This window comes from Engystomops pustulosus, chromosome 2 (assembly GCF_040894005.1).
Source record: "Engystomops pustulosus chromosome 2, aEngPut4.maternal, whole genome shotgun sequence".
In the NCBI taxonomy this organism is placed as follows: domain Eukaryota; kingdom Metazoa; phylum Chordata; class Amphibia; order Anura; family Leptodactylidae; genus Engystomops; species Engystomops pustulosus.
In genome coordinates this window covers 226,088,613-226,113,549 of record NC_092412.1, presented here as the reverse complement: position 1 = coordinate 226,113,549, position 24,937 = coordinate 226,088,613, and the positions used below count along the sequence as shown (strand labels likewise).

General features: G+C 40.4%; 1 protein-coding gene across 1 annotated transcript in view; it reads left to right on the top strand.

Moving 5' to 3' along the window:
- Positions 1 to 22,584, top strand: part of EFCAB5 (EF-hand calcium binding domain 5) — a 28,175-nt gene extending 5,591 nt beyond the window's left edge. Inside the window, exons 6-21 of the mRNA XM_072138346.1 lie at positions 544 to 699; positions 2,630 to 2,732; positions 3,735 to 3,908; positions 4,610 to 4,702; positions 5,304 to 5,396; positions 8,436 to 8,650; positions 9,929 to 10,085; positions 12,027 to 12,313; positions 12,394 to 12,563; positions 13,366 to 13,594; positions 14,949 to 15,101; positions 16,108 to 16,214; positions 18,322 to 18,578; positions 20,225 to 20,454; positions 21,615 to 21,711; positions 22,426 to 22,584. Coding sequence (XP_071994447.1) covers positions 544 to 699; positions 2,630 to 2,732; positions 3,735 to 3,908; positions 4,610 to 4,702; positions 5,304 to 5,396; positions 8,436 to 8,650; positions 9,929 to 10,085; positions 12,027 to 12,313; positions 12,394 to 12,563; positions 13,366 to 13,594; positions 14,949 to 15,101; positions 16,108 to 16,214; positions 18,322 to 18,578; positions 20,225 to 20,454; positions 21,615 to 21,711; positions 22,426 to 22,562 — 2,658 coding nt within the window. The 3' untranslated portion in view covers positions 22,563 to 22,584. The remainder of the gene's footprint in view (positions 1 to 543; positions 700 to 2,629; positions 2,733 to 3,734; positions 3,909 to 4,609; positions 4,703 to 5,303; positions 5,397 to 8,435; positions 8,651 to 9,928; positions 10,086 to 12,026; positions 12,314 to 12,393; positions 12,564 to 13,365; positions 13,595 to 14,948; positions 15,102 to 16,107; positions 16,215 to 18,321; positions 18,579 to 20,224; positions 20,455 to 21,614; positions 21,712 to 22,425) is intronic.
- Positions 22,585 to 24,937: the final 2,353 nt, after the last annotated feature.

Below are 24,937 nucleotides of genomic sequence, written 5' to 3'. Positions count from 1 at the left end.
TGTAATTTATTCTGAATAATTTATATTTTACTAGATACTATAGTGAGTGCACAATTTAACTACTATGTTCAATCTATTTAGCATTTTATAAACTGGTCCTAGGAGCATTGGTATTATGTATTGTGTGCCTTAGAGGGAACTTGTTATCGGGAGCCCTTGTTATGGCTCCCCCATGTCCCCATATAGAATAGTGTGCATGTTGCCAACATGTTTTTATAATAAAATTAGCCTTTTTCTGATAAAAAGGTAAGTTAGACTAAAATTTAGCATTCTCTCTGTAGAGCAGAGTCCCATGGGAGTGGCCAGAGAAAAGCAGTTTCCCCTCCACCCTCGGGAAACCGCTCCTATTTGTCTATTTCAAATTGTAAAAAAACTCCCATATCCCTCCTATTTGAAACAGACACTTGAGAGAGCAGTCTGCTTTACTTGTAACACCTACATGAATATCCTACTGTATATACATTCTTGACCTACACATAAACTTCAATACCCATCTAATGTATCATATGCCTTTATTTCATGGTCTTAACCTTCTTTTTGCAGTATGTGTATCCATTTATTAGTCATCTCAGCACCGACTTATTCCTGGAATTCCTGCAGCACATGGCTCAGTGCGCTGACATGTTCCGTGAGACCATCCGCCATGATATTTGGCGACAAAAATTTTCTGATCTCTTTCTTGCATGTGATTCAGGAAAGGTTGGTTCAATGTGATCCGTTTATATTTTTATGCTATGTTTCTGAAAGGGGTCTTATCATTTTGTTGTAACATATCAGTTGTGGCAATGTATGGGTAGTAGCTCTTAGGCTACATTCACACTACATTATGGGGGACGTATATACGGCCGATATACGTCCCCCATAGACAGCAATGGGCGCATGGTGCCCTATGGAAGCGGTACGGTGCAGCACACGTGCGGAGCAGAGTCTAAGTGGCACCCGGTATTTACCAGAGCCCACCACAAAGCGGCTTGGACTTGCTGCGGCGGGATACCAACAGGTCGTTCCACAGCCGCGGCTTGCTCACAGTAGTGGCCAAGGAGAGGTACAGAAACGGCAGGCAGAATCAGAGTCGTAGTCAGGCAGGAGGTTGGCACAGGATCGGAGTCAGGGACATAGCAGAAGGTCAAGACAGGTGGCAGAGAATTGAGGTCAGTAAACAAAGCAAAGGTCATGAAAGGTAGATCATAATAATCTCAATATAGCGCTTTGTCTTAGGCAACAGGGCATAAAGATCCGGTAGGGGTCACAGGAAGAGGCAGGCAATATATCAGGGCAGCGATCCGCCACCACCAATTAGAGGCGTGCTGGCCCTTTCACAGAGTCGGGACACATGCGCCGGATCACAGGAGCTGTCGCTGGAGTGTGGACAGGTGAGTCAGACTGCTGCCGCTGCGCCTGGATGCCACACCACGGGGTCGCAGGAGCACCTATGACACCACTCACTGTGGTAATCTTTTTATACATATATGGAGGGTCATGTGATCTCTAACTGTCCATGAACAATCGCCAGTTAGAGATCACATGACCCTCCATCAGCGGCCATTTTATGGTAAGGAATCTCTGGCTGATGAGGTAAGAGACAGGAAGCAGAAAGCGGAGCAGAACTATTAATAAATCTATATTGGTAATGACCTAATATCTATCCTGCCCCCAACACTTACACACATTACAAAAAACCTGAGGTAAAGGGGCCAACTCCTTTAAAGTTGATATTATACTATTCTGTGGGTAGGAAAAAGGGCCGGGCAATGGTTGTAGTTTAGGGCGCACCGTATATATTTTGTTGCTCTTTGTCTAACCCAAAAGTTGGGAGGTATGCAGACTGTTACTCTGTCTACCCTCCCCTGCTCCCTCAGCCTCCCTCTGTCTGATGTAATCTCACTGCATCAGGGAGTTTCAGCACACAGTGAAAAGAGGAAAGTGCTTCTGGACAACTACAACACGGAGGGGCTCTGGTAACGTTCCCAGTGCACTTCTGGCTCATTAGCATATTTATAAACATTGATTTAAGAAGGAACGAGACCATAAATAACAAATATAAGAAGATCACCACATTCAAAGTGTCCAGGGCTTATCATGCTTGATTTTGATGGTAGATTTCCTGGCAAATTTCGATGGCAAATTCTCTTTAAAGGGAACCTGTCACCAGCAATGTCATTTTTTCGCTACTGACAGCTTCAAATAGCCTATGCTATGCTGATTTTAAAAATGCCTTTGTCTGAATCATTTCAGTAGTTTATATCAGTTATCATTATCTGGCTCCCTGCCAGGAGCATGTATAGAGGCAGACTAAGCCTGCCATGGTCCCCACTTCCTGTTATGTGCATTGAGCTGGCAGGGAAAGGAAGGAGGGGATGGTATAGGGGAGAGGAAGAATCCATGAGGAGACACAGGCGCACACAGGCTGCAGCTGCCTCTCATGGGACTCACCACACACTGCTGCCAGGGAGCCAGGTAATGTTAATCACACTATTATAAACTAATGAAATGATTCAGGAGCTTTTCAACTTCACTGATGAAAAGAGCATAAGCGTCCTAACATACTTGTTTGGAAAAAAAATTTCAGACAATTTCTTTAAAGAAAATGTTAAAATACCTATTTTCTGTGTATTCCTTGTGTTTGTAGGTCGGCTTTCTAGACAGGCAGAGAGTTATTTCTCTCTTGGAAAAATTCTATGACGATTTAAGTTCAAAGGCAGAGACATGGCAGCCACGCAACCCTCGGCAATGTGAGATATTACATGTTCATTTTGTTTGCTTACTAAACCTGCTATGTATGACAATTCAGTATAGCTTTATCTAGTATATGGTGTTTCTAAGAAGTGGAGCAATATACTGCAAAAGGACCTACATCAATTGACCTACCATCATGTTGTCATACAGCGCATAACCTTCTAGTTTTTGTTTTTTTATGGCCCAGTGTGGTGGCATAATCCCAAAAAAAAATCTTTGAACTGAGATGTAAATTGGTAGTATAAAGTCATGGAGGCAAAGAGTTTAACACCGAAGTCAAAGTGGTGAGCTCTGAACACCTCCTCCTCTGTGATTGACATCATGCATCAGACTTCAGGAGATCTGGTTAGTGATGTCTTTGTATGCTGGGCATATAATTACAGTGATGGGGTGTTTTGAGGAAAAGAGAGCTTGACTTCAGTGTTAAAGTCTCCGCCTCCATGACTTTATACAATCAGTTTACATCTCACTTATAAGTTGTTTTCTGGGTAATGCCACCACAATTGGACATGAACGAAACATGATCTGGAAGGTGTCCAGCTGCTGGCAACATACTGGTAGTGATTTATTAGCTCAATTTCTGCTGACAGGTTTCCTTTAGGGAGTTGCACAGCACCATATGTCTAAATTGTTCCTTTCCCAAAATTTGCTATTTGTAACCTTGTTATTGCTAATGGTCTAATATGGGTATACATTTTTTTCCTACCATATTCCTGCAGTTGGTACTGGTAATATTACACAGTGGATAATAATATTTAGTATTTTGAGTTGGTAGAATGAAAATTTACTTTTACCTGCCCATTAACATTGGACTACAAGTGAGCCAAACTTGTCCATTTTGATTAAATTAGCCAAACATCAAACATCCATGGTGGGAGGCTGATAAATTGTGTATCTACTCCCATCTCATAGGTCTCCCTGGAAATATGTTTCAACTTTTTTTAAGTTTAAAAGAAAGATTCATTTCTTTAATTTTGGCTTTACTTTTTTGCCTTTAGGGCCAATAATTGAATTGGGAGAAATGGATCCATCTGATTTCTGGGCTGAGTTCCAGGAAGGAGATAATCAGGCAGAAGAGAAAGGAGAAAACCCTACTACTACAGATTCTACTATTGCAAGCAGTTCTGAAGAAGAAGGAAAGAAGGAAGCTCAGTCGGATGACACCAGAGAAGGTAAAGTGTACAGATGACTGTGGTCCTGATAACTATTGGTACCATGTGGATCAAAGTAAATTATCAGATGTATGAGTTGTCTCATAAAAATAACCACTTTTAAAAATAAAGCTCAATTGGTGATCAGCTGAACTTTGAAACAGTCTTTAAAGGGATTGTCCACTTTCAGCAAATAATGGATATTGTTTCTGTAATGAAAAATTACACAATTTTCCATTCTGTATCAAATTTTCATGGTTTTCTAGATCTCTGCTTGCTATCATTCAACAGGAAATTTCATTTCCTAGTCTTGTGATGTCACATAGGTGCATGGCTCATTATATCACACAGCTCTAATTACTCTCTGTGGTATAATAAGCCATGCATCTGTGTGACATCACATGACCATGGACCTGTTAATATAAACAGGAAGTAAACAATGAAACTTCCTGTTGAGTGACAGCAAGCAGAGATCTAAAGAGCCTTGAGGAATTGTAGTTTTCATTCTACAAACAATATCAATTATTTGATGAAAGTAGGCACAATAGCAAAAATGCATGCTACACCAATGTGATGAAAATAAATATTTTTGACATATCTTAAATTAAGGTCTCATTTATTACTAAAAGGCAACAAGAATATATCATCAACTATAAATGTGAGTATTACACCTGAAGAAATTATTATAATGGATATTGTTTTATTATTTTGTAATTGTTCAGGTGCAGCACATAGAGAGCAAGATACAAGAGATCATCAGACTGAAGATGGTAGAAGCAGAGTGGGACATTTTATTGAGGGCAAACCTTGGTCAGGTGAATAACAAACCACTAAAAAGTTAGAATAATACCATATAAATATTGTGCATAAAATCTTTTAGCCAGTTATACAAAACCTTACCAGGGTAAGTATAAAACCTTAATAGGGTTACACATATTATACTTGCCCTGGTTCCTTGGGAGACGCCAGGGTAGGAGGACATGGACAGATTAAGCCTGGGCTGTATGAATATTATTGCCCCTACAAGTCTCAAGTTTCTTGGGGAATGGAGGATGCGTTTCTTCCTCCTGCTTTCAATCTGTGGTTTCATGACCTTCAATGAAACCTGAAATGGCTCGCTCTTGTGTATATGTGTGTTTAGAGGTGGAACAGATGTACGAGGATTTCATGGGTGAAGGTCCTTCTCCGAATTAATTATTGTGGGTGCTTTGGGTGGCCATGAACCCTCTAGAAGACTTGGGCCTCTGGCTACAGCCTAAAACACCTATATCATAATCCACTATTGCAGCATGACTTCATTTGATGTCCCAATCTAGTTTGGTGGATAAAATTGGAAGAAGCACACCTAGTTTTTACCATGAAAAAAAATTGTATAATCATTTCATATCCCCAATAGTTAACCCTTTATCTCTCTAGGTGACCTGCTGACTTCAGATCTGGCTATCAGGTACAGTTCATATGGAGATAGAAGTGAAGGAGAATACCGTGATGCCGCATCAAAATTCACAGGTGATAAGAGCCTACCTCTTTTGCAGCCCTATACAGGGATTACATTTAAAATGTATAATCCTGATAATCATACAACACCCTTTAACAAACTTTGCAAGTCAGTAGTACAATGTGTGACCATGAGAAATAACAATTATGCCTCTTTACTTCCTTAGGAAGCAATGCACAAAAACTGCAGCTAACTCACAGCCCCTTTGCCTTCTATTGGACACGTTCACAGTATGGTGCATACATTGTGAGCAAATGTGAATCACCGCGCTGTGAACGAGCCAACTGCCATCATTGTAAAATTATAGGGTAGGTCCTATTGCTGCCCATTTTGGAGTGTCAGCAGTCACTTTCTATGGCCACATGGCCCATTGCTTCCAGGCTGTAAAATGTATACCCTCTCCATGTTGTAGTCGTCTCAGAAACTCATTTCTTCGATGTCTCTTATAGACTACACTGACAACGTGTACAAAGTAGAGGGGAATCTGTTCCTAAAACGCTTTTTTTTGTCAATACAAAGATGGATTTCCCTAAGAGAAGTTATTAATAATTTCTAAGAGATTTCCAGGCAAGGAAAAGACATCAGTATCATATTGATGTGTTAGCTGACCAGGTGCAGTCGCAACAGGGCACAGGAGGTTTAGGGGGCCTATAAGGTGTCAGTTTCCCATATGGGAAGACTATTACTATAACCAATACATTTTATTCGGGCACCTGGCACAGAATAAAGGGCCCTTCAGCTTCACGTTACGCCACTTTGGCTGACCATTGGAAACCTCTTTGATCAATTAAATTCTATGAGAGCAACTGAAGATTGCCAGGCAATTGCTTGGTTATCTCTAGCCAATACCATAGAAGTGAATGGAGCAGAAGTTTGCATGCGCAGCCTGACGCTCCAAACATTACTGAGATGTACCATTACAGAATGTAGCTGTACTTCCGGCGCCAAAGGCTGCAAACATGGTATATCATTATGTATCTGCATGCTGTATCAGAAAAACAATTTGTGCACCATATAACTACATGATACAGCTATATCTATTTGGTGTTTTTTTTTTTTTTATCTTCAATACCCACTTATATAAGTATATATTGAAAACCTAAGATTTAATTACTGATCTAAAGTGATTCAGCCTGCCCTTCTTAATAATTCACCTACAGACAAGGTTCATAATATTTTCCCTTTAAATATGACTATGAGGTCTATCCATAGCCAGCTCTGCAGGTGGATTTTTTAAATCAAAATAATAAGATCTGTCTGTAAAAATCACTCGCCCTTTATGTTCTAGGCCATGTGAAATTAGTGTGTGAAACCTCTGACATTTACTTTGAAGTGGCCATTCACTAATACCCTTGTGTTTTATAAGAAGTAAGATCAAAGGAAACTTCTGGCAGCCTGGCTGTAAATATAATCAGACCATCTCAGAAGAAAATGGATTCTTGGAAATACGCTGCCTTCACAACATACAGATTTCAGTCACTATAAAATTACATTTTTTTATGTGCAACATCTAAAGTCTCCATTTTTGTGACTTCTTTTGAAGTTTGCTCTTCAGGCAGAGAAGATTAGGTAGTGTTTCATATTTCAAACAATGAGAAATAAAATCAGGAATACAGTAAATTTACTGTCTAATGCCTGTCTTCCACTATTGTCCATTGTCTAGATTCTAGAAGATAGGTCAATATGCTCCATAGGCATTTTAAGGAACCATAATGTTTTCTTTGTTTTAACTTTTAATAATATAGATCCCATTTCAAGAAATTAGCGACAGACCCTTTAAGTTCTACATTTTTAGATAAGATCATCATGTACTGAACTTGCTTTTCAGTCACTCACCATTGGTACTCTATCAGATTGAGGTCTACGGGAATTTGAAACCAAGTCTATACCTAGAACTCTTTTCCATGTTCCTCAAACTATTCCCTAATCATTTTTGCAGTATGAAAAGAGGCAGTTGCCACTGAGGCATTGAAAGAATAACACTGTTGTGTATGGTTGCACTTGGGGTATCAGTGTAACTGTTGGCTACTGTGGCATCACTGTAACTACTGGCTTCTGGAAGATCACTATGACTACTGGCTACTGAGGGCAGGCACTGTGACACCTGGCTACTGGAGGTATCAGTAACTGCTGGCTACTTAGAGCATCCCTCTGACATCTGGCTGTGGTGGGCATCTGTGTGACTACTGGCTCCTGGGGCATTTATGTGACTGCTGGCTATTGGAAGCATTGCTTTGACTGTTGACTACTGCGAGTATCCTTATGACTGCTGGCTACTGAGGGCATCCCTGTGACTGCTGGCTACTGAGGGCATCCCTGTGACTGCTGGCTTCTGATGGCATCCCTGTGACTGCTGGCTACTGAGGGCATCCCTGTCACTGCTGGCTACTGAGGGCATCCCTGTGACTGCAGGCCACTGAGGCCGTCCCTATGACTGCTGGCTACTAGGGACCCAACTGCAGCTACTGTGGGCATCACTGTGACTATTGGCTACTGGGGGCATTCCTATGATTACTGGGGCATGTGCTGTGCCTACTGGGGGCATTACTGTGACTACTGGCTGTACTGGCTACTGGGGGATCACTGTGACTAAGATTATGATTCATAACAGTAGCAAAATTACAGTTATGAAGTCATCACAACATGAGGACCTGTATTAAAGGTTGTAGAATAAGCAAGGCTGAGAACCAATCACTAAGTCTTGGGCACACACAACTGTGCCACTTGTTCTCTGGTTGTCCTTCCTTGTACCAACTTTGGTAGCTTCTAATCACTGCACACCAGCACATTCCAGTCTTTCAAACTTAAATTCAAACCTCTAAAAGTTGGCAAATTCTTTGCACATTTTGGTATATTTCCTACCTCTATACCTCACTTCAAGAACTAACTGATCACCCGTTCCCTGGGATATCCTTCATGTAACCAGATAATCAAGGTTTCACTTCACCTGTTTACGGTTTGCAATAAAAATATTGATGTAATTTTATGACTGATGCAACTAAGTTCATTACCAATCTTGTATTATTAAATCTAATTAATTTTTTTTTCAGACTTAAGAACCATTATATCAGATATTAATAGCCGGGCTCCGTCACGTATTCCTAGTGCTTTCAATGACAGCGCCCTTAACTTGCCCCAGTTTGTTCAGCTGATGGAGACATTTGTGGGAGAGGCTGCTCCACTGGCAGCTGTAGAGGAGCTGACATCTTTTATACAGAAGGAATATGTTGAGACGGAAGAGGAGAGAATTGCTTTGTTGGCAAAGGTGTGCTACTTTATTTCAGGTATATACTCGAGTATAAGCCTAGTTTTTCAGCACAAAAAATGGTGCTAAAAACCCAAATTCAGCTTATACTCGAGTAAAAAAATATAGGTTTTACCAGGTTTTTGTGGTTAAGGGGCCTCGGCTTATACTTGGGTCGGCTTATACTTGAGTATATACGGGTAATTTATATTTGTGTCATGTATTACTTTATTCATCTGTGTTTGGGATAATAATGAGTCATAGAGTATAGTAAAGAAATGTTCATATAAAAATATATCTAGGTTAACATTAAAGGATTAGCTGATGGTATATGATTACAACTCACCTCCCCGTCCCGTCCCTGGGTGCACTCATCCTCTTTTAGTATAACTTGCAAGGGCCGCAAATATAACTTTTCAAAATATGTAAATGTGCACTGCAGAGCATCACTGTGCTCCACCTCTATATAATTTATTCATGCCCCAAGCCCTACTTTCTCCGCCTACAAGCCGGTGACGTTACCAGGCCTCTCCGCAAAACTTGCGCATGCACAGGAACAACATTGTCAGCACTGCCCAGCGGGATGTGTGGGAGAGAGAGAGACATGTGATGTTACTTTGTAGGCGGAACAAGTAGGAATAAATTACATAGCAGTGAGGCACAGTAGTGCCCTGCAGAACACTTTGCTCATTTGCATATTTTATAAAGTTATATTTCTACTAAATGCGGCCGTTGCAAGTTCTACTAAAAGAAGATGAGTGCACCCAGGGCCGGGTGGTAAATTGTAATCATCTACCATCAGGTAACCTTTAATGTAAAAATTAATTATTAAACTGTATTTTTATGAATGTTTTGCACAAAAAATACTCATGAAATACAGTACAGTACGTCCAAGATAGGTTCTGTAGGTTCGTTCTTAAGTTGAATTTGTATGTAAGTCGGAACTGTATATTTTATAATTGTAACCCCAGACAAAATTTTTTTGGTCTCTGTGACTATTGTAGTTTAAAAATGTTGGGTTGTCATAAGAACCAGGATTAACACTAAAGCTTCATTACAGACACCTGTGATAACTGTTATAGCTGGTTATTGTAGGCTAAGGCTAAAGTACAATAAATTACCAATATCCAGAGGTCCGTTTGTAGATAGGGGTCGTCTGTAAGTCGAGTGTTCTTAAGTAGGAGACAGCCTGTATATCTTTTATTTTTCCTTTGCCTATATGCCCTCTTTTTTCAAGGGATTATCATTTAAATATTAAATGATATAGAATATAATACCCAATTATTCTACTTCCCACAGGTGCGTCGGGATGCTCTTCTTGCGCGACAGAAGCTAGTCCTACAGGCCCTCTTTGAAAAATGGGACAATGATGGCTCAGGATTCTTAGACCTGGAAGAGGTAGAAGGAGTCTTGGCCAAATACAAAGAAGGGATGGAATCCGAGGTGGTGACTAGAGGTCAGCTGTGCTTTTGTAAACCCAAATAAGAGTGTACAAAATGACTACTTATACTTTGTTGATTAAACCTTTGAAGACATTTTTTTATTGCTGAAGTGAGAAGGAGATAATAGTAAACTTTATAATTTACTTAATTAAAAGGGTATTCCAGGAATAAGTATAATTCATATACATATAAGCTAATATGTAATTAGTTGTCATTTGAATAGTGTATGTTGTGGTCATACACTATGATGGAGAATTAAAATGCTACCGCCCCTTTAATCAGTCCTGTGACTTTGTCCCTATGGAGGAGAAACAGGATAGAAGATGGCCGCTGGTCACATGTCCACATTACATGTCCTGCTCCTGGCTGGGCTGGTCACGTGATCACCACTCTGTTTGGCTGTAGCCGGTAGGTTGCAGTGCATCCAGAATGGACAGTGTTGTAGTGAGATGTCATCTCAGTGATGTAATGTGCAGTGATGGCAGTTACACATCATTACTATGGTAACAAAGCAGGTCACATCATTACTATGGTAACAGAGCAGGACAGTCTGTTACATCATCACTGGGAGTAGGACATAAGAGGGAGGAGGAGTTACTGAGAACTAAGGAATCATGGGATTAGTAGTTGTAGATGGCAACCATCTTGGATATAACTGCATAGTATGGAAAGCCCATAACATTTTGTGAATTTTGCTAGTTATTTAAGCTCCGTTTTGTGATTAATGACATTGAGTTGTGTTGTATTCATTTACAGTATTCATGGCATTATGGGTTTTTGTGTCAGAAGTTCATATGTCGGGAATATCCATTTAAGTAAAGCAGCTTATCTGTGATTTTTTTTCATCCTCCTTCTTTCTCCTGTAGTGAGCAGTGTATCTAAAGTCATACACAGAGGAATTCACACGGCATAGAGATAAAGAAAGCAGGCTCATATAAAGATTTCGTTATATAACAAAGGAAATCTAGCAACAAAATCATTCATTAGACCAGGGACAATTACCCATAGATCCAGGCACCACGGTGACTGTGGCTGTGGACTCCTTACTTCTAAAATTATGCTACTGAGCATGAAGGGCCCTGGGGGCATTACCAGAGCCCCTCGGTACTACAGATTCAAAGACTGTTACAATGAACACAATGGGGCAGATTTACTTACCCGGTCCATTCGCGATCCAGCGGCGCATTCTCTGTGGAGGATTTGGGTCTTCCGGCGATTCACTAAGGTAGTGCGCCCAATGTTCACTAGGTGTCGCTGCTGCGTTGAAGTCCGTCTGAGTTCACTGGAGTTCACCAAGCTATCCTGGGTGCAGGTAAGTGCGTGTCAAGCGACACTTTTTTAAAAAAAATATGGTGGTTTTTCCGCATGCCGGCGTTGCTGCGCCACAATCTGATCGCGTGCGCCAAAAACCTGTGGCAATTCAGGGAAAATTGGCGCAAAATGGTAAAATTCGAGTAACCCGACGGAAAAACGTGATTCGGGCCCTTAGTAAATGACCCCCAATGTGCCTAACCCAACCCTCCTCCCTTTGGGGAGTGTAATCTTGAAGCAGCAGGAAGCACAGGTTGAGAGGAGACCTGCTCTGCTCATTGTAACAGCCTGTAAAGCTACAGCACTGAAGGGCTCTGGGAAAAAAAACTCCAGAGACTCATTAGCTTAATGATAAAACTTGATTTTTAGAAGAAAGGAGGCCATGGTTAACAAATATAAGAAGATTACCACAGTTATGGTTCCTGGATTTCTGGAGTTAATGTCCCTGCTTTATCATGATGGATTTTGATAGTAGATTTCTTTTTCCATTTTTTTCAGTCTATTGTAATCAAGGTCTATCATTCACATCTTACAAGACCAATACCATGAAAAACTATTATAGTTAGGTATCTGTATTATAAGCTGGGGCCCAGGATCAAAGAAAATTTAATTTTCAAAGAAAATATTTTTAATTTTCTGTTTAGGAAGGGAAAGCCTAAACTCTTCACAGTCTCAACGTGGATCAAGAAAGCTGTCAGTAACTGAGTTCATCAAGTATATCCTGAGTTTGATCCGGCAGCTTCCAGGTCCAGAAGAAGAGGAGTATGAAAACATGGTAGAATATCTAACCACCAGCGTGGAGCGGACTCAAGCAGAGAAACTCCGAGGAGCCTCTCGCAGGAAGTGGCTCCAGAACATCCAATCAGTGGCTGAAACCAGCGGTGGAAGGTTTGAGCCAGTGTACAGAGCTGTATTTCAGGCCCTGTATAAGGCATGTATAGACAACATGTTGTCAGCATGCACTGAGCATCACTATGTACAAACTTCTAAAGATTTATTTTCTATAAACAGGATGCTGAGGCTCACGGGAATAACAAGAAGATAAGCACCAATATCGCTCTTCTAGAGCAAATTTTAGAGAGCGACAGGTGGATTGAAGTTCTGCGCTATGTCGCATGTACTTCTGAAGACGCCACATATGTACTTAACAAGACACTGACCAGAGACATGAAGGGTGTGAGGTACGACAGTAACCCAATACTTTATTAACACAAAACCTGTAAAATCCTTAATAAATAGTTAGGCCCCTTACACCTGGGCTGTACCTGGGTGTAGCACAAAGCTGGGTGGAGAAGGGAGAGGGAGTGAGTGCTCCTCAACCCTCCCTTCTCCATTGAAAGCCGAACGGCTGTGTCTACAACTAGTGGTGCAGCCAACTGGCTATGGCATGGTACGGTGAGACATTGGGGGGACATTTAAATAAATTAATCCCCCACTGTGTGCTCACCGCATGGTGACCAGGTGCCATAGACCTCTATGGGGGAAGTGACACAGCCGCAAATTGTGCAGCTGTATCACCGGCTCCCATACGACCGTGTGCATGGGGCCTAAGAATGAGTATGTTCATGTTGCGTCTAAATCTAAACCCAGTCCCTGGGTTACATACAAGGTTCTGTAGGTTCATTCTTAAGTTGAATTTGTTCGTAAGTCGGAACTGTATATTTTATAATTGTAACCCGCAGCCCAATTTTTTGGTCTCTGTGACAACTGAATTTTTAAAATGTTGAATTGCCATAAGAACCGGGATTAACAATAAAGCTTCACTGCAGACACCTCTGATAACTGTTATAGCTGGTTATTGTAGTTCAGGACTGGGCTACAGTAAATTACCAACATCCAGAGGTCCGTTTGTAACTAGGGGTCGCCTGTAAGTGTGGTGTTCTTAAGTAGGGGACCGCCTGTATATTGATCTAGACCTTTGGTTATTTCATATTTTGTTTTCTAAATTATTCCTGATTTTTGTGTTGTTTACTAAATATTCAGCTTTGCAGCAGTGGATAGTGGGCTACCACAACACGTCCCACGGGTTCTGTATCATGGTAATATCCAGTTCTGGAATACAGAGAGGTCTGAGGAAGAAAGAAAAGGTTCACTAATTATTCTGCCACTCATGGACACGCAGCAGAGAGTATTTGGTACCCTTAGTATTGACACGTTGAGAGAACCGCGAGATAGGAATATATTCCTCACACACGAAATTATTTTTTATCAGGTATGTATAGACGACATCAGTTCTTTCCTTCTGTATGGTTTGGCCATGAGTGTCCTGATTTCTCATCATACAATACAGTTATGTATTTTGGACTGTAAAATACAGGCAGTCCCCGGGTTACGTACAAAATAGGTTCTGAAAGTTTGTTCTTTAGTTAAGTTTGTATGTAAGTCAGAACTGTATACTTTATTATTGTAACCCCCAAAACATTTTTGGTCTCTGTGACAATTGGATTTTAAAAATGTTGGATTGTCTTAAGAACCAGGATTAACAATAAATCTTAAATGCAGACACCAGTAATAACTGTTATAGCTGTTTATTGTAGCCTAGGGCTAAAGTACAGCAAATTACCAAAATCCAGAGGTCCGTTTGTAACTAGGGGTCGTCTGTAAGTCAGGTGTTCTTAACTAGAGGACTGCCTGTACAGTTATTGGAAATATTAACCTTCAATACCAAACAGGCGTGCACCAGCCTTGAGGCAAGCTGAGCCTCTTGCCTTAAGCAGCACCACCTGTAGCAATATGGGGGGCAGCATCAGGGTTGCAGTCACCTGATACAAAACAGAACTTCACACTTTAAAATAGTATTCTTCACACCACATGTCAGCATGGGTGGAGGAACTAAAAAAATAACCTGATACAGACAGTTCCTGGGTTATATACAAGATGGGTTCTGTAGGTTTGTTCTTAAGTTGAATTTGTATATAAGTTGGAACTGTATATTTTATAATTGTAACCCCAGGCAATTTTTTTTTGGTCTCTGTGACAATTGGATATTAAAAATGTTGGATTGTCATAAGAACCAGGATTAACAATAAAGCTTCATTGCGGACACCTTTGATAACTTTTTATTGTAGCCTGGGGCTAAAGTACAGTAAAATGGGTGTTCTTAAGTAGGGGACCCCGTGTATATTTCTACTGGATGGGGTGGAGGGGGCGCTGTTCTATTGCTCATCTCAGGCAGCTGAAATTTTAGGTTCAACCCTGCAACCAAAAGCTATCTAATGTGTCTAAAAAGAACCATCTTTGCAGCTTTGCAGTACATTACATTGGTAGAATATTGAATTTGAAAAACTTTTTTTTTCAAGTCTTATTTTAAATACAATAAAGCCTTTAAAAAATGGCTCCTTGGGTACACACAGACTTTCATCTTGTCCATGTACTTGAAGCGTAGGCTATCGCTGCAGATTCTTGGTAGTGTAGCACCAATTTTGACCATTCTTCATAGAGCTTTGATTGTCCTCATGTCTGCCTAGTTCCCTTTACAATTCTCTCTAAGACATGTGATTATTTTTTTCTATGAACTAATAATGTTTTTTTGAAGGATATCATATTGTTGGTTTTCTTTTCCCTAGGGTGTGACAAATGCTTTCAGTACTGCATATCACCACGTGCAGAGGCAGAGGAATATAATACAGCTGGTGAGCAGTGCACTCGCATGGATTTACAGCCGGGCTCCCAATATTCGGTCTATCAACACCTACCTAATGGAGCCGAGTGTAGATAAGGTACTAATACTCGATGACATTGTGTACTAGTAATTGGCAGACATTTAATTACTGTATGGCAAACAACTTTTGAGATCCCTATTAGAAATGTCTGTAGCATTTAAGTGATATCATTCTCCTTGTAACATTGTTATATCATTACAATTAAGTCCTGTTTAGAAGATGTTTACATTCTTATACAAGATGCTCTAGTATTGGTATTTCCAGTAGTGGGTTATAATATAGGCACCCAAGCCTTCTAGGGGGCCCATGGCCACCAAAACCACCCACCAAATTTTATACTGAGGAAAACCTTCATTACCACAGTCACAGTGCACAGATTTTAAACATTAACTTTTATATTAATAATAATCTTTAATTATATAGCGCCATCAAATTCTGCAGTGATTTACAAATCATAGGGAACATATACAAATATAATATTACATTACAGAGTACGAACAATCATATGGAACAAGAGCTTACAGTCTATGAGGATGAGGGGGGGGGGCACAAGAGCTTACAGTCTATGAGGATGAGGGGGGGGGGGACACAAGAGCTTACAGCCTATGAGGATGAAGGGGTGACATGAGATCTTACAGTCTATGAGGATGAGGGGTTGACACAAGAGCTTACAGTCTATGAGGATGAGGAGGTGACACAAGAACTTACAGTCTATGAGGATGAGGGGGTGACACAAGAGCTTTCAGTCTATGAGGATGAAGAGGATGACACAAGAGCTTACAGTCTATGAGGATGAGGGTGACACAAGCTTACAGTCTATGAGGATGAGGAGGTGACACAAGAGCTTACAGTCTATGAGGATGAAGGGGTGACACAAGAGCTTACAGTCTATGAGGATGAAGGGGTGACACAAGAGCGTACAGTGTATAAGGATGAAGAGGTGACACAAGAGCTTACAGTCTATGAGGATGAGGGGAGGACACAAGAGCTTACAGTCTATGAGGATGAAGGGGATGACACAAGAGGTATAACTTTTAACATTTACTTATTACTACCTACACAGGTGCAGGGATATGTTTTTAGGAACATGATGCACACAGACAACAACACAGGAGTGTCTGAAATCTATACTTCTCCAGCCACACTGAGGAGACGGGACAACCTGTTCAGGTCAGTTTCACCCAACTGAATGAGTTTATTGTTAATTGGGACAGTACTTTGTATGGTTATAAACCTAATATCATGCTGATGACTCGGCAGACCCGGGCAAGACAGTCAGTATGTGGGCTCCATGGGAAACTTTTCAGAGTACCCAGGATTTTTATGATATGTTTACTTAAACGCCCAGGAATCCTCCCTCATTACCATCCCTTCAGGACCTCAACCGTGTATTCTTTCCACTTTCCTCTTGTGCCCCCCCCCTTCTTTTTTTCTCCCTTTATTCCATAATGGAATAAAGGTTCACCCTTCCTTTCAACATCTATTGGAGTGCTGCCTCTTCACTTGAATATATTTGGCATTCTTCGCCTAGGAATTACCACCTATTGCACCCACCACTTCTGCTGTGCTGCTAAGGATCTATCTATCTATCTATCTATCTATCTATCTATCTATTTGATATATATCTATCTCTCTTATTGATATATTGCTCGGCCCCCTTGAACTTTTTTAACTTTTGCCACATTTCAGGCTTCAAACATAAAGATATAAATTGTAATTTTTTGGTGAAGAATCAACAACAAGTGGGACAAAATTGTGAAGTGGAACGAAATGTATTGGATAGTTTGAACATTTGTAAGAACTAATAAACTGAAAATTGGGCCGTGCAATATTATTAGGCCCATTTACTTTCAGTGCAGTAAACTCCCTCAAGAAGTTCAGTGCGGATCTCTGAATGATCCAGTGATGTCCTAAATGACTGATGATGATAAATATAATCCACCTATGTGTAATGAAGTCCCCCTATAAATCCACCTGCTCTGTGATAGTCTCTGGGTTGTGCATCATGAAGGAACACACTATCTCAAGGAGCCATGTGCAAGCGGTCATATTGTAATGGAAGACCCGGCCGCCGCTCTAAATTTTCATCTCAAACTAGGAGAAGACTGATCAGAGATTGGCCAAGAGGCCCATGAGATCTACAGCTGAGGTGGGAGAGTCTGTCCATAGGACAACAATCTGTCGTACACTGCACAAATCTGGCCATTATGGAAGAGGAGCAAGAAGAAAATAATATCTCAGAGATATCCATAAAAAGTTATGTTTAAAGTTTGCCAGAAGCCACCTGGGAGACACAAAACATACGGAAGAAGGTGCTCTGGTCAAATGAAACCAAGATCAAACTTTTGGGCCACAATGCCAAACGATATGTTTGGCTTAAAAGCAAAACAGTTAATCCCTCTGAACACCCCATCCCCACTTTCACACATTGTGGTGGCAGCATCATGGGTTGAGCTTTTCTTTAACAGGGGCAGTGAAGATGGTTAAAATTGATGGGGATTTGGCTGGAGCCAAATACAGGACCATTCTGGAAGAAAACCTGTTGGAGTCTACAAAAGACCTGAGACTGGGACGGAGATAAATCTTCCAACAAGACAATGATCCCAAACATAATGCAAAATCTACAATGAGAGGTTTACAAATAATCGTATCCAGGTGTTAGAAAGGCCAAGTCACATCCTGACCCAAATCCAATTGAGAATCTGTGGAAAGAGCTAAAAATTGCTATTTACAAACGCTCTCGATCCAACCTCACTGAGCTCCAGCTGTTTTCCCAAGAAAGAATGGGCAAGAATTTCAGTCTCTCAATGTGCAAAACTGATAGAGACCTGATACCCCAAGCCACTTGCAGTTATAATCACATTAAAAGGTGCAAAGTATTAACTTAAGTTTATAATTTTTTACAAAAGTTTAAAATATCCAATAAATTTTGTTCCACTTCACAATTGTGTCCGCTTGTTGATTTTTCACACAATAAATTAAAATTTTATATCTTTAAAGCCTAAAATGTGGTATAAAGTAAAAAAGTTCTAGGGGGCTGAATACTTTTGCAATGCGCTGTATATTTCTTTACAGTTGCCTATATGAGATGGCTCTTTACAATGTATTGCTACGCGTTTTATGCAGCAAATACATGCATATACTTCTCATGCTTTGCATGATCCTGCGCAATCAGTTTTATTATGTTGATTTTTTACTTCTTTTATTTCTTCTGTTCTTAGTAAACGTTGGATTACATTTTGATTATGAGAATAATTTAAGATCTCTATTTGGACAGGGATTATCTATTTAAATGTGCCGATAGTTCAGAAGTGATCACAACAGATGCTTATGGAGAACGTCACATTGCTGTACCCATTCGTGACCCATCAGGAAGAGCTCTGGGAGTGTTGGATCTGAACACAGGCCACTGCAGAGATTTACCAGCCCATGAGTACCAGGATCTACAGAAAATGTTGCAGATGCTACAGGGAGCTTGTTATGAAATTTTGGAGGACGAATCATCTAGCAACACCCAGAATACGGCCGTCTTAGGTATCTTCTATAACAATTACACGTGCAACTACTAGATTTTTTTTTTTAGTATTCACTTTTTACATCAAATGTGTGACTTCAAAATGTAACAAACTGCATACTTGTTATTTACCACTAGAGTGCAGTATTATCCCATTTAATAGCAGAGAAGCTCAGCTCACTCCAAATCAGCATAAAACAGGACAAAGATAGCAACTAAGGCTCATTTCACACTCCCATTCCTTATATACGTTAAAAAAATTAAAGAACTGAGGTTTAACTGAGCTTTGATTTATCAATTTAAAATCCAATTGACCAGCAATGTAAATTTTATGTCATCCGTTATGTTACGTTTAGGCAGATATCCGTTATTCATGTGTTTTTTGGACAGAATAAATTTTTGGACAGAGGCTGCAGTATTTTCCTCCGCATAGATAACAGATACTTGCCAAACAGACCATAACCGATGACTTAAAGGAAACCTAGCACTTGAAATGGTAGGTGTAAGCTGCAAATACCGAGCACCAGCTCAGGGTGAGCTGGTGCCGGTGCTTACTTTCGTTATTGTCCTAAACCGCGGTTTAAACAATTTTTAATGTTTATATCTGAAGTTGCTTCGGTGCACCAAGCGCACTGTCGTGCGCGCGCCTACATAGGAAGTGCCGGAGAGCCGTGCGCACGGTCGTGCGTTTGGTGCGCCGAAGCAGCTTCAGAAACATTAAAAAGTGTTTAAACCGCGATACAGCGTTTTAGGACAATAAGGAAAGTAAGCTCCGGCACCAGCTCACCCTGAGCTGGAGCTCAGTATTTGCAGCTTACACCGACCATTTCAAGTGGTAGGTTTCCTTTAAAATTTACATTGATGTCAATGGGATTTTTAATTGATATGTTAAACCTCTGTTCTTTACTTTTTTTTAAGAGAGGTAAGGAACAGTAGTGGGAAATTAGCCTAATGCAACTCAACTCAATCACTCTAAAGTGAACAATTGTGCTGCATTGGTCTGACAGTAAATTCCTTCTTATGGTTCCTGTGTATAGGTATATTCAGATATTACCTGATTATGTTAACAAATTGCTGAACTGAACTTTCTGCAAATAATTTATATTATTTGTGTAATGAAAAGTTATTCAGTATTCCAATATGTGTTCTAAATCAATTCATATCAGTTTTCAAGATCTCTGCTTGCTGTCCTTCTATAGAAAGCTTCTATGTTTAGTTCCAGTAGACATATATCTGTCCATGGTCTTGTGATGGACACGAAGGTGCACAAGCCGGTACTATCAAACATCTATGATCACTCTCTGCTATATAAGGAACCGTGCACCTGTGTGACATCACATGACCGTGGACAGATTTCTATCCACTGGAAGTAAACATAGTAGCTTCCTATAGAATGACAGCAAGCTAATATCTTGAAAAATAAGAGCAATTGATATAGAAAGTAAACTGGAAAGTTGTATAACTTTTCATCAATTATTTGCTGAACGTGGACAAATCCTTTAACTGTATCTTCGGGACAGCACAGAGAATTAGGCTCCTCTCTTATTAGATGCTAAAAATTGTATACTTCTTTTAGATGATGTTCTATGTCCATTTAGACACGGGGGATGACTGGTGAACCCTACATTATAACTTCACTTTTTTCCTTTATATTATATGACTGCAGAGGCAGAACGAGGGCCAGGACAGAGGAGAGTGGGAGTACTCTTCCATCGCTTCATGCTGCAAGACCTGAGACAGTGTGTCAGTAAGCTAGACCACCAGTCATTTGCTGAACTGAAGAGCTACAAGGAGCCCCCAGTCATGGTGCATAGTATCCTCAAGGCCGTGTTACTTCTATTCTGTCCAGAATGGGCTGAGTCTGAGGAAATTCACAGCTGGAATCAATGCAAATTGGTGGGTCACATGTGAGATTAGTATACATGGTCTATAATATTATCCTAAAATATAAATAAGGGTGGCAGAAGGACTTCTTACTTACTGGGCCACAGCCGAGCTACGCAGGTTTCACATGTGGTTTATAGGCCTCAGATGACACTGTACACCAAGCCAAACTAACTTAGGCTCCTTACACACAAACGTCTTAGGACCCTAGGACCTAGGGTTAGCACATGTTTGTCTGAAGAGGTGGAGGGGCTAGATCTCCACACCCAAGGTCGGCTCCAGGTTTCAGTAGGCCCTTGGGCAATAGAGCCTCAGTAGAGCCCCTTGCAGTAAACTCACATAGCGGCATGGGTTCATTATATGCAGCCTCCTGCCCCCATAGTTTCATTATATGCACTCACTCCCCATGGATTAATTCTATACAGCCGGGCCTCCCCCCCTCACCTCCCAAAGATTAGTATGCTGCCCATTCCCCAACATGGTTTATATACTTTCACCTCACGCCCACTATATGCAGCCCTCTCCCCCCATGCATTATATTCACGCCCAATGCAGAGACGCAGGCCAGCTTCCTACCGGGTCTGGACCGCCTTACGACGCCAGCACTCAGTCACTGCCAGGCTGCTGTGGACGGAGATGTAGCCACAAATGGGCCCACCCAGCAGCTCTGGGGCCCAGGCTTGCCGGGTGATGGCGGCAGCCCTGTCCACACCCCTCCCCTCTTCACAGTGAAGCATGCTGCTAAGCCTTTTTTCACAGCAAAATATAGAGCATGCTATACCTTTTTTCCGGCAAACTGCACGGTACGGTGACACAAGTGTGTGCTGGCCATACCACGCCATTCACAATGCATTCCTATGGCGGCCGTATGCTAGCTTCTGTTCCATAAGGCCGTATACAGTCGTGTTCAAGGGGCCTTACATAGTAAATTATAGGTTTTCTGATGGATTACAGTAGTAGCCAACATAATTAAGAATTCATCTCAGATTTGTAATAGAGAACATGACATCAGTACAAGATATGTTTGTTTTTTTTTCATAATAAAAATACATTCAAGAATAATGTACTAAATACTTTGTAATACACTCTCTATTTTGTATGGTATCTGGAAAGACTTGGTGACTTGTCCTAAAAATGTCTAATATAAACAACGTCCTTTCTTGTATTTATAGAAAGTTAATAGTGATTTGATACGGAAGATATTGTCGTTTGACCCTACTGCCCAGTCTGTACAGCTCAACCCCGAAATCCTGTCTAAGTACATTAAAGGTAAATAAAAAGTACCCCTTGGAGGGGACCTTTCACCCCCTTTCACTAACCGCAAACTCTTTACATGCTTTAATAGGCATTGTGCCACTGTTTCTGCCCCAGAATTTCTCTAGCCTGCACCGTCTCCAAGTATACAATGCCAATATATTCAGATCTCTGTGGTCAGATGGGTAGAGCAGGACCACCCATCTAACATTGTACAGCCCCCTATTGTCAGATTGGTTGTTCTCAGCTAGAGCAGAAAGCCTAGCTCTGTCTGAGATCCCAATAAGAGTATATTTCAACTATGCCAGGTTTAGCAGAGCTGCATTTTAGAATGAAAAGAGTTGAAGTTGATGCAGGTGGTGAAAGGTTCTCTTAAAATTGATCTCCCATTTTACTAAAGCAACATACAAGAACACTTTATTTAGAGGCAAGATTGTGTTCAAATCTTAGATCAGGAAAGATTTTTCCCAAAAGATTGTGCATTCCTTTTTCTTGGATCTAAGATCTGTTTCTTATGCCAACCCATTTTGCAGATGTATGCCTGATGTGGAAATGTACAAACAAGAATACATTGCTAGGGAAGCAACATCATATAAACTTCTTCTAACTATAGTATCAACCTATATATTTTATATGAGAATCACAGAAGAAATCAATATACAAACATAACAGTTATGTTGAATTTATTTGGGTAAGATAAGTTACACTGCCGTATAAAATATATTTCAGGTATTCCCAGAGGAGCAGTCTGGAAACATGGCTCCATCCCAGCAGAACATCTCTATAATTGGGCTTTCACCTGCCTCTCACTGATGGAGCTCAGCCAGAAGATGCAGAACACACAGTCATCATCTCTCCCAATGTGAATTAAAAAGAAAGAGAACATTGTTTCTTTTATTGTCTTTTTATTGTCTATTTATATGCTGTCCTACTTCAGCAAGGTTTTCCCATTTCAGAAAGTAATTGATACTGTTTGAGTAATGAAAAGTTATGCAAATTTCCAATATAATTTCTGTATGAATTCCTCTGCTTGCTGTCATTCTATAGAAAGCTTTTATGTTTATTTGTAGTGCACAGAAAGCAGCTGTACTTACTTCCAATAGACAATAATCTGTCCATGGTCACACAGGTGCACGGCTCGTTATACCACACGGCTCTGATTACTCTCTATGATGCTAACGAGCCGTGCACCTGTGTGACCATGGACAGATTATTGTCTATTGGAAGTACAGCTGCTTTCTATAGAACAGCAAGCAGAGGTCCAGAAAATTGTGAGGAATTGATACAGGAAGTATATTGGAACATTTAATAATTTTTCATCATGCAAACGATAACATTAATTTGTCAAAGTGGGAATATCCATTTAAGGTTTTTTTTTAATGAATATACACAAATAGAAAGGAGATAGGTAGCAATTAATGGTGGATGATATAGTGGTAATATTTAAAGTGTAACAAAATGTATGTCAAATTTTAATAAATTCATAGTGCAGATGATAATAGAAAACTTTTTAAAGGAAATCAACCATGCAAAAAACATTTAAAAAACCTGTAAATACTTACCCCGCTCATCTTCATCTTGATCCCAGCGCCGGCCATGTATGGATGTCAGAAGGCTTTAAGATACATTGCTCACAACAGGAGAAACAGAACAGAAAAAAGGCACAGAAAAGCTGTTTTACTTAGTGAAGTACATTACAATGTTTACTATTATCACCTGCTCTATTTATTTCTGCAGTAAAAAAAAGCTTTAAAGACTTAGGGTGAGCCATTAATAAAAAGCTTTATCAGGTTACGCACAAAACACTAAAAGTGGTCCCATAAAGTACTTATCCCAGTGACACAGGACTTTCTATGACATCTGGTGTCCTTCTGACTTCCGGTGAATGGAGAGGGTCGTGCAGTCGCTGCTTCATAAAATTCGCCAACCACTGATAAGGGAGTGGTTATTATAGAGGTGCGTGGATAAAGAAATGGCTGCACAGCCTCCTTTATCCGAAAAGGCCAGCAGAACACGGGATGCCACAGGAAGTCCCGAGCCCTGCTGCAAGTGGGTAATGTGACCCATGCCAACAGAAAAACGTAACCAGGGTAAGTTCGATATGGGTGACTGTATTAGGATTTGGTAAAGTTTCTTATCAGTGGCTAACCCCTTTAAGGACTACTACACTATTGATGTCCTATAGTTAGGAGTTATCATTAGTAATCTGACCCTTGGCACCCCATTGATTAACTGTTTGTGGGTAACATTGTGCGTGACCTGGAGTTGCTGCCTCTTTATAGTACATTGGTCCCTTCACCTGCATGTTGTCTACTCAGTAGTAGGATCTTTTAGCTATGTTCCATTCAAGTGACTGGGTCCTAACAGGGAACTAATTATCATAGATGCACCTTTAGCCACTCATGGCTCAGGTCTAGTATTATCCTGTAGTCATACGCCATTTCGCTTTTCTGTCTCTATTGCATTGAAGTGGTTAAAGTTTTCTGAATAGCGACAGAGAGATTCCATCTCTGTAATAACATTCCAAGTAAGAACATCTTTTTAATAAAAACAAAATTTGGGAAACGGCATCTGTCTGTTATTTTTTTCTGGCTGATAATGCGTTGCCAATAGACGGGTCAGAGCTGTCGTACTGATCCCACCGTGATAAGATGCTCTTGTTATTGTGCTTCCTGATCTCCGAGATAATCTGTCCCCGGCCTCGTATTCCTGTAAAGGGACAATTAAGAAGAAGCGACCGTGTTTCCAGGAATAATCTTCTAAAATATATTAAACTGCCAGGACATACCTATATAGACTGTAAATATGATTTCCTAAAAGATAAGAGAAATGAGAAAGATTGCCATGTGTATCATGTAAGACCTTCAGGTGTTCAGTATATAAATTATTCTTTATTTCTATAGCACCATCATATTCTGCTGTACAAATCATGGGTTACATATACAACAAAAATAAGACATAATAATAACCTAGTCATATGAAACAATAGGAGTAATGGCCTTGCTCACAAGAGCTTACAACCTATGAGGAGGTGATCACTCAATGTTGGAAAAAGTCACACTTTTATTTCAGCAGAAGATTCAGCTTCTCCTTAGAAAGTGTTAGCCACTTGCTGGAGGGATCTAGCAAGATGCATTATATAGTTGCATGTAGCACATATGTTAACCACTTCCAGACCGTAACATAATTTCACTTTAAAATAAACATACACACTATTTTAGGTAGTTAAAGATGTTTTGTA